The sequence below is a fragment of the Phascolarctos cinereus genome, unplaced genomic scaffold (assembly GCF_003287225.1).
Source record: "Phascolarctos cinereus isolate Bilbo 61053 unplaced genomic scaffold, phaCin_HiC Scaffold_1;HRSCAF=81, whole genome shotgun sequence".
Classification (NCBI taxonomy): Eukaryota; Metazoa; Chordata; class Mammalia; order Diprotodontia; family Phascolarctidae; genus Phascolarctos; species Phascolarctos cinereus.
Window position 1 is genome coordinate 116,444,726 of NW_027555514.1, and position 12,952 is coordinate 116,457,677.

Below are 12,952 nucleotides of genomic sequence, written 5' to 3' on the forward strand. Positions count from 1 at the left end.
ATAGAAATGACAGACTCATTCATTTTGGGACAGGGCCATTGGAGGGACATGTTTTCATTGATTAAGTATATTTGTTTTTCTTCTTTTTTCAAATGAAGAGTGGAGAGGAGAGACAGTAAGAGGTAAAAGGTAGGTGTTTAACTGAATTTGTGGCTTTCTCTCTCAATGACCACATTCAAATTCTGTCTTGAAAATTAACAGCAAATAGGGGGTGGGGAAGGGGGGGAGGAGGAAGATATTAAATTCTTCTCATCTTGAAGTGTTATTCAAATTTTATTTATGTTTCAACTTGTTTATACCTTATCATCACAACGAGACTATAAGTTTCTTGAGGACAGGCGGCCACATTTCAATTTGCATTCTGATCACTTACAATGCCTCATACAAGAAATATTTGTAGAGAAGCTATTCTATTGCAACATATGAATATGAACAAGCCAAAATACCAAGTAATTAGGTATGGGTACATAAAACTGCAGAACAGAATATTCCCACCTGCTTTATACTCCATATTCTAGTATTATATTTCACAGAAGAATCAAACATTTGATATCAGTGGTCACAGAAGAATACTGCTGCACATAATTGCACAAGGCTAAGTTGTACATGGAGAATTAGTGAAGAATGAACAACTGGAAGGCAGGCAGAGGCTAATTACTCTTAATTATTCTTAATTCATCAATCTTGAATGAAATGATCCCATCTCATGGAGAGCACCTGCCAGGAAAGATTTCTCTCAGGACCTGTTACATTATATTGTACCGTCAATTTTCATGGCATGGAAAGATGACAAGAGCTGCCTCAGGCCTCTGGAAACAGTGGACATCACTAAGAAAGGACATCACAAGAAAGGGAGTCTAAAATGCATGTCAGTGTTATATTTGAAAAGGGATAACTGAAGTGAAAGGATAAGCACCCAAAAGTATAGCTCATTGTCACTCTGGAATATCTATCTCAGAGAATCACAGAATGTCTGAGTTGGAAGGGACCTCAAACAACCATCTAGTTAAATCCACAGACAAAAACCATCATCACTATAACACGCCTGACAAATGTTTATTCAGTCTATGCTTTCAGATGTCCAAAGAGAGAAGCAGCCACCACCTCTCAAAGCAGCCCATTCTGTTTTAGACAGCTCTGTTTGGAAGCTTTTCATGACAAAAAGCCCAAGCAGGCCTCTGCAACTTCTACCAGTAGTTCCTGGTTCTGATCTCTGGGGCTACCCTAAACTAATCCCTCCCCAAAATATTAGCCCTTAAAATATCTGAAACCCCCAGGTTTTTCCAGGACATGCTATCTAACCACATATACTTCATCTTATACTTGTGAATTGCTTTTCTGTATCCAAGTGCAAGACTTCACATTTATCACTTTTGATTTTCATCTTATTAGATTCAGACCAATGACATAGCCTTACTGTTTGCAGACTCTGTCCTCTTCTCTTTTTTAAAAATACGGGTTTTTCCCCTCCTCCGATTTTAAGGTTGGTGCCATTCCTGTTTTCCATGACCTTTCTAATTTCCAGTATCACTGACAGTGGTTCAAGGATCATATGTGAGGACAAAAGGACATAGCTCCTCTGAGTCAGGTGACTTGAATTCATCAAGGATAGCTCTCTAATTACCTCCTTACCTATCTATCTTGGTTATAAATATTTTGTTAGTCATGTTTGTTCTATCTCTTCAAGTGAAAATCCCATTCTTCTTTACAGCAAAAATAGAAACAAAGTAAGACTGAACAGCTCTCCCTTCTGTTTCTAATCACCAACATCCCACCAGGCCCAAGCAAAGTTCTTATCCCTTCTTTAATCCTCCTTTTTCTAGTCCTTTGTTTCCTTCACCTGCCTCAGCTTATCATACCTTTTACATTTATTTTTGCAAAACCATGCCACGCTCTTACACTCATCTTCTATTCCCTAGCTTTGCTTCTCTCTTCCGTACATTTCTTTGTAAAATTCAAGTTGGTTGGTGAGTTCCCTATGCATCCAAATCCATCTCTTCAAACAAATCTTATTTCTCATGCTCAAAGGAATTTTATCCCTTTGTGTCTTCAGATTTCATTCTTTAGCATCTCCCATTCATTCTGGTATGACTTACTCTTAAGCATTTCAATCCCTAGGATTCTATGTAAAACTTACCTTGACAAAAGAGAAACCACTATCACATAAGGTCAAACTTTAAAAAAGGGAGTACTTAACAAGACAAGTAAGGTCCTCAACTCACAGAGAGATAGATATAACCCCATCTCATAAACACTCAGACTTATTGTAAAGAGAACTTATGAGAATGAATCCATGAATATGAGAGATAAAGAGAAGTCAAACTAAAGATAGAATATGGAGGAAACTGGTATATGAAGAATACTAAAGTTTTTTTACATTATCATTTTAAAAATTTTAAAGAGATGATGCATATTTCTATACTGAATAAATTTCATATTGATAACTTTCAGTTGAAAAGGAGGTACTGGAATTTAATGTTTCACTATTAAATCTACATTATTATAAGTCTACACCATAGTAGTAGTGTAGATTTAATAGGGATTATACCAGATCTTTCCATTTTCTGAGTAAGGGATTTTTCTCCTAGGTAGCTTCAAAATTGCTTCACTCCTTTTCACCACTGGTACTTTTTGTTTCTTTAGAATAATATTTTAGAAACATGTAAAAATCTGCACCAGGAATACTTCATCTGACCAAAGGGGCCAGTCTCAGATAGAGATAAACAGATAAAAGAATGTACATTTCCAGCAAAAGCAAAAGGCTCTCTCAAGCACATTTGTGCAATGAGATCATATTCCTTGTGTACTCAATATAATCCCAAATATGAAGTTGCAGCACTAGAATAATAACTCTATTACCCAGTTGGAAAGAGTTGAGAGAACTACAGTCTCAGAATGGCCATATCAAAGGCACAAATTTAATTCCCACAACCAAACCATCCCAACCCTATTATCACCATCATTCTTCACCCTCCCCAGTTACGGTATAATGAAAAGGAAAATCAATTATTAACCTAAACCTCATGAAACACAAGAATAAGCAAAGAGAAACAATAAGTTCCCTACAAATGTAAAGCACATTGAACAGGAATTTAATTTACTGACTTAGAATAGGGTAATAATTCCCATAGTAAATTTATAAAAGAAGTTTATTTTGTCAAATTGTTCTCACAGGAGTCCAAGAAAATGGCTGGTAAATATATAAACAGTATTTGTACTAGATGGACCTTACTTAAGAAAACACTTACTAGAAACAAATTTTTTTTAAAAATTAGATTCAAAATGTTAAATTTTCCTACTAAATTGGGCATTACTTCATGAGTTTGCTACTGTTAGTGTTAGAAGATGACAGCTGGATCTAACATCTTCTTGGCAAGTGATATATTAGGTGGACAACTAACAACTTCTATGGGCCTCAGTTTCTTCATCTGTAAAATAGATATTAATACTATACACCATAGAGATATTGAAAGGAAAGCATTCTGCAATCCTATAAGGTTTATACTCCATAAATGTGAATTATTATTCCTTTCTAGAAACATATAAGGAAGATATTTTGTATCCTAACCCCTAGGCTACAAAAAATTATATTCTCTCTAAACCAAGAGGTATAGGAAGTTAAAAGATTTGCAAGTCAGCACATTTTATAGGGATTGTGGTACAAAAGGGTTATTTTTACTGTAGGGGGAAAAAAAGCAAGTCTTTTTCCCTACCCCCAAACACAGCTGAACTGATTCAGCACAAATCTCCCCCAAAAATAAAATTCAAACTTGGCAGAGAAAGAGCATGGAAAGTTCCAGCTCCAAGGACAATGTTGCAGAAATGCAGGTGGAAAGATAAGAGGAAGACACACAGAACAAGATAACCACATATCATATTACAGTCTTGTAATTTTTCACCAGGAAACTGTAAGCTAGGGAAGATGCAAGGAAGAGTCAAACCCTACCTTACAAAAAAGGAAGTGATATTGCAGGTCCGAATACCAAAGAATGGGTGGGGCTCTCATGAATCCATCAGATTCCCTTCTCTTTTAAACTCTAAAACAGGGATATGATATAATAGCACCTACCTTTGCAGGGTCCTCGTAAGGATCAAATAAGATAATAATATTAAAGCACTCAGCACAGTTCTAGGCACATAGCAGGTGCTTAAGAAATGCTTTTCCCCTTCTTCTTTCCCTCTTCACAGGAAAGCAAGCTGACTAGGTAATGTTTTAGGAAAATAATAGCTGGAATAGTGGTTTTGCTCAACTTAAGTATCAAGACATTCATTTCTTGCACCAAATCTGTATTTCCCCAAAATACAAAAATGTATCCAATTTAAGACCCTTTAGGCTTCAAAAGCATAGAAGCCTTTTTCTTTACAAGGGGAGTATAAAAATAAGACCTCATTCAGCAATGGAAATTTGGGAAGTAGGAGCTGGAGTCAAATACTTCATTGAGCAAACCTGTTTCCAACTGTGGAAGAAAACCTAGGTAGCAGTATCAGATTCCACAAACAGTTTCTCCCACTACCTTCACCAGATTATGAAGCTAATGAGTCCACACTCAAGAAATTTTTATCCCCAAATGCAGAATCTTAACAGGGGAAACTACTTCTAGATTGATCCTGTCTTCCAAAGCTATAGTAATATATTTTCCAACTAAGAAAGTGACCAGTGGCAGGAGCCTGGGTACCATGTACCAAGATAATAGAGGTTAGAAACATGGCCTCTAAAAGACCTACTCAGAACTTTGAAATGCAACAGAAGCTCGGGCAACCACAGCAATAAAACATTTAAGAGGGACACAGATACCCTGAGATACCTAGCCATTCAAAATATTCCAGAAGTTGGTGAGTTGCTTTATTCATTTATTAAAGAAATTTACAGTCAAGATTGATTCTGTCAGCAGGCACTAGACAAGGAAAAGGAGCCTCACAGAAATCTGTCAACCGAAATAATAATGTATTCACAACCTCTGGGGCCTGTTTTGATCACTAATGTAAAACGGTTTTCCATTTACAATCATCCTAACTCAATCAATTAAATCTGAAATGAAAAGTAGAGATGACAAGGGAAAGTGTTTTTTTAACCTGAATACATCAAAGATAGTTAAGAACTACTAAAACCCTCTGACCACCAGGGAACTTGGTACTTAACATCAAGGGAAGAGTTGCAAAAGAGATAATTGGGAGCTGTGTTCTCAGGAAAGAACCAGGAAAGAGAGAAAGGCAGAGATGGAAATAGAGGTATTTCCCTCAACAAAAAAGTAATGTGCCCTTTTCACTCTTACTGACTGAGCAAAAATGTTACTCTCACTAATGGCTCTCTTGGACCATTCCAAGACATGAAATTTATCTTTTCAATTCAATAAATATTTATTAAGCATCTTTTATGTGTAGCTACTACTGAGAGATGCTATAAAAGACATAACTATGTTAGAAAATCCTGATTATTAACAAAGTAATGGATAAAATAGGAGAGATGCATGTCTACCACGAAGATTTCTGCCATAAAATGCATGAAAAAACAAAGGGGGGGGGGAGACAGGAAGGAAGGAAGGAAGGAAGGAAGGAAGGAAGGAAGGAAGGAAGGAAGGAAGGAAGGAAGGAAGGAAAAATCTGTTTATGGATAAAAATGTGCTAATTGCAAGCTTTCTAAATGGTATTGCAGTGCCTTCTAAAAGTGATCTGCAAGTGCTCAAGGGTTCATCTCAACCATTCAAAGATGAAAATTAAAATGAATAGAGAATAATTATTGCCCAGCTGGATGGATAACCCACAGAGCTCATCTGTATCTGTGTGTGTGTATGTGTGTGTGTGTATAGGTACATGTGTGTGCATACATGTGCACATGTGCTCAAGCTTGCTCTAGAAAGCATGTTTAATAGACTATATATGGTGGATGAACTGGGCTCAAAATTGGATGGGGAGAGAGCAGACTGTTTTACATTTAAAAAATCGTTTGGCACTTACAAGTAGAAATCTAATTGGGTAACTGTAATTAGATCTATCTACCCTTTATCTCTAGATATCTCCTTAAATTTTCCTGCCAATTTAGCTTTTTGTCTGCCCCTGATACTGCACACCATCCATAGAAGAGTAATCAGATTGCACAGAATTACTAATATCCTTTAAATCTCTCAGAGGTATTTGAATTTTTCAAAAAAAAGATGCTTATTAAGCCATATTGAACTCAAAAGGTGCTATGGGGGAATATTAGGCAGGGAAATACATTGAAAAAAATTATGTTAGCTTATGGGAATGCTATATTTGAGGAGTTGAGAGGCAGGTGGTGGTGCTGCAGTAGAGTGGGCCTGGAGTAAGGAAGACCTGAATTCAAATCCAGCTTCAGATACTTACTAGCTCTCTGACCCTGGGCAAATCACTTAATCTCCATTTCCTCAACTGTAAAATAGGGATGATAATTAGCACCTATTTCTCAGGATTGCTGTGAAGCTCAAATTAGATAATATTTGTAAAAAGTGTTTAGTACAGTGCCTGGAACACATAAGATGCTATAGAAATGCTTATTCCTTTGCCCATACCCTAAGCAACCATGCAGTAAGAACTGGGATTCTGCCCCAAAAATCACTACTATCAGATTAAGCTTTTCTGATTTTTCTGAAGTTTCTTTCATTTCTTCCCTGCTGAATTCAGATTCTTTAAAAGTACAAAGTTCCCCTTCACCCCTCCCCTCCTACAATGACTCCACAGTAATGGACCTGTCTCATTGGTGGAAGACCATAGTGGTTATGGCAATTTCTATGCATAGGTTTATTATATTTCTTTGTTTTTTTATGTCACAGAACTACAGCATAAATGTGCTTTTGTCACTGTACTTCATACACTTGGACAAGGGCTTAGAAAACCCCACTGAAGACTATAGCTCCTAATATTTAGCAGCTTCCCTTAGCATTAAGCAGAATGATCTAGATGCAAGACTCCTGTGGTCACCAAAATGACTAATATTTTCTGCTTTAATCAAATAACAAGAAAAACTACCACACTATTTTAAAAACTATTGCAAACCTAATGATTTTTATTAAGGACACTTGCCTAAAAAGTGAACCAACAAGAAAAAAGTAAAGGTCATCCTTGTGATTTTCTTTTTTTCCCCCCACTCATTTAGCACAATAAGAGTGGGTAGTTCCAAAGAGGAAATGTGTAGATGAGCTCTGAACCAAAGATATACATTATCAGTCAAGCCACCAGTGAAAGGAGCAGATGGTAAACCAGGGGGTGGTGAGCATACTCCACCCCATAAAGCAATACAGCAACATGGGAAGGTTTTGAAGAAACTCCAGGACAAACACAAAGACCCAGACACACACAGACAGACAGACAGACAGACAGACACACACACACACACAAAAACACACACACTATGTATGTATATACTTACATGCATGCTCATTTTGTAGGAATCGAAGCGCTGTTGCCCTAACTGGCCACTACCCAAATACCTGGGCAGTGGAAGAGTAAGTTGTTCTGTCAAGTTAATAGAAGATAATAGAAACAAAACAAGTGACTCCAGAGCTACTTACTATCACAGTTGTGACTATAAACTTATCGATGTGATACCACAGACAAATCTTTTTTTCTCCCCAAAATGGAACGAATTGTTATAAGATAATTAATTCCTTGTTGTTAGAAAAATCAATCAGAGGCCAGATAAGGACCTATCAAGAATATTACAGAGAAAATTCCTAAATGGGAGACAAGATGATGCTGTAAATATTTTTAAAATTTTTATGAAGAGTGAATTTATCTACAGGTAAGTCACAATACCTTCTTCATTGCTCTCAAGGCTGCACTCTGACCTTGCTCTACTCTTTACCCCAGCTCTTCATCCTGAAGCCTCACTCCAGCCCTGGAATTCACACATTGTGAGTACTCACTCCCTGTTACTGCAGCCTCTCTCTCAGGAAGAAGGGCACCCGGGCCAGCCTGGCCTCATTCCTCTCCAGGCTTCCTATACCAAGATCGAAGAGTGTATCTTCTCTTTTCAGTTAACAAGTAGCTAAGCGACCTTTGAACACAGTTCTATATAATCTAGAAACTCCTTTAACTGGGCACACTCTGGAAGTTAAGTTTTCCCTCAATTACTTCTTTTAAACTTTGACAATTTGTCCTAATTCCTTTCTGCTAATCGACAAATTAATAAAGATTCTCTCTCCTTGCCTCTTAGTCACCATATACAATGTAGAACAGTTGCAGGTGTGTTAAGGTGACCACTAGAAAAGTACAATGCTCTATTCACCACCCCTCCCCACTGGAGGCACACATGGTCCTCAAGAAAACAAAGGTATTTATTGTCACAACTGATGTTTCTACAAAGCATAGTCACTATCTGATTTTAACTGGAAAGTAAAGGGTAGCAAGAAAAGCATCTTGAATCTGGGGTGTTCAGTTCAGCAGAGCTGAACCACACGATGTTCCTCCACCCAAAGTGGTGAAGCATTCGTCACTTGTAAAACGTCACTTTCAGGGCTGGCATTAGAGCTTAACACGAGTAAACTCCCAAACACAGGCAACTGTAGCTTTATACCCCAAAAGAATAAGGGATTCCTCAAGAAAGACCATCATTATGGTCATATGAAATCATTCAAAATCCAAGGAGTAAAGATTTCCCAGAATTATAGGCAGAGGTACAATATATCCAAACAATGTTGATTTAATTAAGAATTAACAGGTGTCTGGCCAAGGGCTAGGCCAGGTTTCCAGAAGCACTGGAAGTTGTCACAGTAACCTTCTAGCCTATGTATGCAGGGTCTAAATTAAATCAAGACATTTCTAAAAGAAAATAGGGAGGAGGCCTAAAGACAACTAATGCAAATTGCTACTCATTTCTATTCCATTTTGGTTTGATTCTGATGAAAAGCTATGCTTGTCTGAGCACTATTTTTGCTGTAGACAGATACTTGTGATCTAGCTCATATGATCTCATATTAATCTTATGAGATGCACTATGAGGAAGGAAGAGTAGAGAAAAGACATTAAGTTTTAAAGTCAAGGTATTGACGAGATGTTCAGTAGTAGATAAGATATCTAGGATAGCAGAGAGAGTTGGGAGCTGGTATCCTTTCCAAGCTTCATAAAATTTAACATAAAAGCCAATTACAGTCACTCAAGAACATGACTTTATCATATCTAGACATCACTTTCGCTGGCTCTACCATAAGATTCAGTAAAATTCATCCACAATTCTAAAACACACACACACACACCCACGCACACCATTCTACAACCCACCTCTTCAGGCCATTATCACAATACATATCCTGCACATAAATGAAAAATAAATTTAAGGGAACAAGTGACATGCCAATCTATATAGAAGCCATGCATGATAATAAATGAAACAGTGGAATAGAGGGAAAACTGATCTAAGATGACTAAACTTTAAAGAACAATCCACAATTAATCAATAGGAAGAAAAAAAGCAGATTCAGGAATGATACAAAAAGAGGGTAAAGAGATAAGAGGAAGTGACAACAGTCACAAGAAACTGGAAAAGTCATCCAATTCATCCCCAGTAAACCTAAGCCATACAAAGCATATGTTTAATTTATTCATTGAAGATTTCTGAAATAGTATATCTTTTCTTGGCAATGTAGCTTGATTTTTACTGATCCTTATAGCAGAATCAGAAAATTCTGTGTGGCTCACCGCCGTAATTATTGATATAATTTATTGTCTTTTTGACTGTTGATGAACTTGAGAGGTAGCATGATATAACAGAAAGAACACAGTCACAAGTCGAAAGATAGGAATTTGATTCCTAGCTCTTATGCTTACTAGCTATATAACTTTAACTCACTTAACCCCAGTTACTTCAAATTAAAAATATAGGGGAGAGGGAGGGAAAATACAATATTTACCAACCTAAAAAGACTGTCTTAAAGAAAGTGCTCTCTGTAAGCTATAAAGTACAGAAAATATGATATTAACTTGGTTAACTTATTAACACATGTTCTGAAGGCTCAAAGATATACTCTTATGAAGTCCTAGATAATAAGCAATTGAGTTGAGGTGGATCCTAGCATCCCACAGGCTGTGTTTTCCTTCCTCATCAATACCCCTCTCCTCCAAGATTAATGCTAAAGACAAATTCGGTTTTCATTAATGTGCTAATTTTCATTACATATATTAGCTGAAACCAACCCCCAAATAGGATTTATCAATATTGTTTTCTAATTAATGTGGAGAATGATACTTTTAGGTATCTTATTTTGAATGATGGAAGGTATAAATCCTGCTTTTTCTTTTATTATCTTTAATGGAAATGTGTAAAAGTTGGAAGAGGATGAAACTCTTTCTCTAGAGTATTTTTATACTTGTTCAGTTGTTCACATAACAAGTTACAATTCATTCACAGGGAAATGAAGGGTTAAATCAACATGATTTCCCTATAAACACTGACTTCTGTGCAGACATATCATACAACCACAGCAAAAACTTAGCTACAAATCACAAACTTGCTAGTTAAGAAGATAAATCAAACAATCTTTCTTTAGTGTACCATCATTTACCCTATGGGTCTATGAGAAACACACTTTCATTTTTATTAAAGACACAAAAGCTACAAGAGGCAACATGGACCAGTGCAAAGAGCCCTAGATTTCCAATCCCACTTCCATTAATACTAGCTGTGTGATTTTAGGCAAACTGATTAACTTCCTTATTTCCTTCAGATTTCTCATCTGTAAAAGGAGGGTCTAAATGACCTCTAAGGTTCCATCTCACCCCCAACCAATGATCCCATCTATGACTGTTCTGAACACTTCAAGATACAAGAGTGAGAAGAAATTTAGGGGTAGGTTCCAGAGGCAAGACTGCAGTCCTACTGAATGAAAGATTCAGAAACCACCTGTATAAATATGATGACAATGAGACCACCAATACGCTAACACCAGGAAAACAAAGAAATGCATTGAAGGAAGAACACAAAACTTTCTGTTGTAAATGCAAAGTACTCCACAAGTTCATTAAACCACTAGAGTTAATGGTCTTCTTAATTCAACACACACAAAGTATTCCTCCAACACAGACTGTAGAATTGTTTTAAAGCTCACTAATTTTTTTTTGGGGGGGGAGGAAGAGAAGAAGGAGTGTCCCCTACTTAGCCCTTTTTACAATTCAAGGAGAACTATCTTCTGAAATAAAGCCTTAACTAATTCTTCAAGTGCAGATGCAATAGCCACTGGTCACCAGCAATATCGCATATTAAGTTTAAATGGAAGTGTCTGAGCAAAATGGGTTAGTCAAGGGAAGAGGGCTCCAGGCAGTGTGCAATTACGGCACATAACATTGGGCTTCAACCCTAGAAGGGAACATGGTCTTAGTGTTGCCAATCAGCCCTTGGTCAAGGTCCCATCTGTTAGAACACTGTAGTGTGTTCCCAACTCAGGAGAAGAGGGTCTATTTGGCCTTGGGATTCAACCACAGTAGAACAGGTATTGCTTGGCTTTAAGAAACCAGTGAAGGAATAAGCCATGGTTCTGATGAAATACCACCAATTTCAATAGATTGAATGTGTTGCTTACCTTCTTCCCAATGAGCTTTTTCCGGAGGAACTCTCGAGCCTCAAACATGTAAGGAATGTCATACAGGGGACGAAGTTTCTTGTTCTTGTCCTAAAATCAGAGGGGGGATTAAAACAAAGGAAAACATATCAGTATGAGGGCAACCTAACTGAAAAACTGCCAAAGCACCAGAACCTTGTAACACTGAAAATGACTCTTACCTTCTGCTGCTAAATAGCACAAAGTGTTGGAAACATACAAAGTACCTAAAAACCTTTTTCCAACTCAGCTGACTGAATGGTTACAATATCTCACCACAGACAAAATCATTTCTGACACAGAACAGGCTCAAAGAAACACTCACATTTACTTGGAACACTATGTTACAAATAAAAAGCAATGGGTCTGAGGTGAATCTTAAGATTAAAAAAGAGAATAGAATATTTCTTCCTCATCATCTCCCCCAAAGTTTATTTCTTCTTAAAAAAAAATCCCATTTATGTAGAACTTACTGACATACACCAAAATACCCATATTAAAGATTACACACTACTTTCAACTGGTCCACAATCATTTACTGATCCAACTATCCCCAGAAGTCATTTTATCTCTCTTCTCTTTCATAGCCAAACTCTTAGATAAAGCTGTCACCACTCTGTTCCACAATTTCTTCTTCTGTGGCTCTTTTTGCAACCTGTTGAAAACTGTAGTCCAAGCTCAATACATAACAAACTACTTTCTTTCTCTATGATTACCAACAAACCCATTAATTGCCAAATCCAATGGTTTTTTTCTATCCTTATCCTTTTTGACCTCTCTTGACCACTCCCTTCTTTTTCTCTTACATAATCTTTCTGCCCTCAGTTCTTTCACTATTACTCTCCTATATGTTCCTTCTCAACTTCTATCACTGCATTAATTTGTGTCCCACCCATACTGGTGTGTGCCACCGCCCTTCCCCCTCACTCCCAGCCTTCTAAGTCTTTACCCTCAGTCTTCCAAGGTGATCTCTTAGGTGACCTCATCAGTTACCTAGGGTTGAATTATTTTTATGCATTAGATTCCCAGATCTATATATCCAAATGTAATGGTTTTCTTCATCTCCAATCAACTATCACCAACTCCTTAATGAATATCTCCAACTAGATACCTCTTAGATATCTCAAACTCAACACGCTCAAAGGAGAACTCATTAAATTCTCCCCCTTAAAAAAAAAGAACCCCCCCCAAATGTCCATATTTCTGTTTAGAGTGCCACCACCTTTCCAATATAAACTCCCAGGTTCATAAAGTCAGAGTCATCCTCAACTCTTCCCTCTTCCTCAAATTCCACAAGCAATAAATAGCCAATTATTAATGATCCTCAACATCTCTCATAACTCTCAACTGATCAATCAAGAAATATTTAAGCACCTATTTTATGACAGGCCTTACTAAGCACTGAG

General features: G+C 37.1%; 1 protein-coding gene across 1 annotated transcript in view; it reads right to left on the bottom strand.

Annotated features, from left to right (window-relative positions):
• Window positions 1-12,952, bottom strand: part of SND1 (staphylococcal nuclease and tudor domain containing 1) — a 479,638-nt gene that overhangs the window by 309,380 nt on the left and 157,306 nt on the right. Inside the window, exon 11 of the mRNA XM_021002412.2 lies at window positions 11,529-11,618. Coding sequence (XP_020858071.1) covers window positions 11,529-11,618 — 90 coding nt within the window. The remainder of the gene's footprint in view (window positions 1-11,528; window positions 11,619-12,952) is intronic.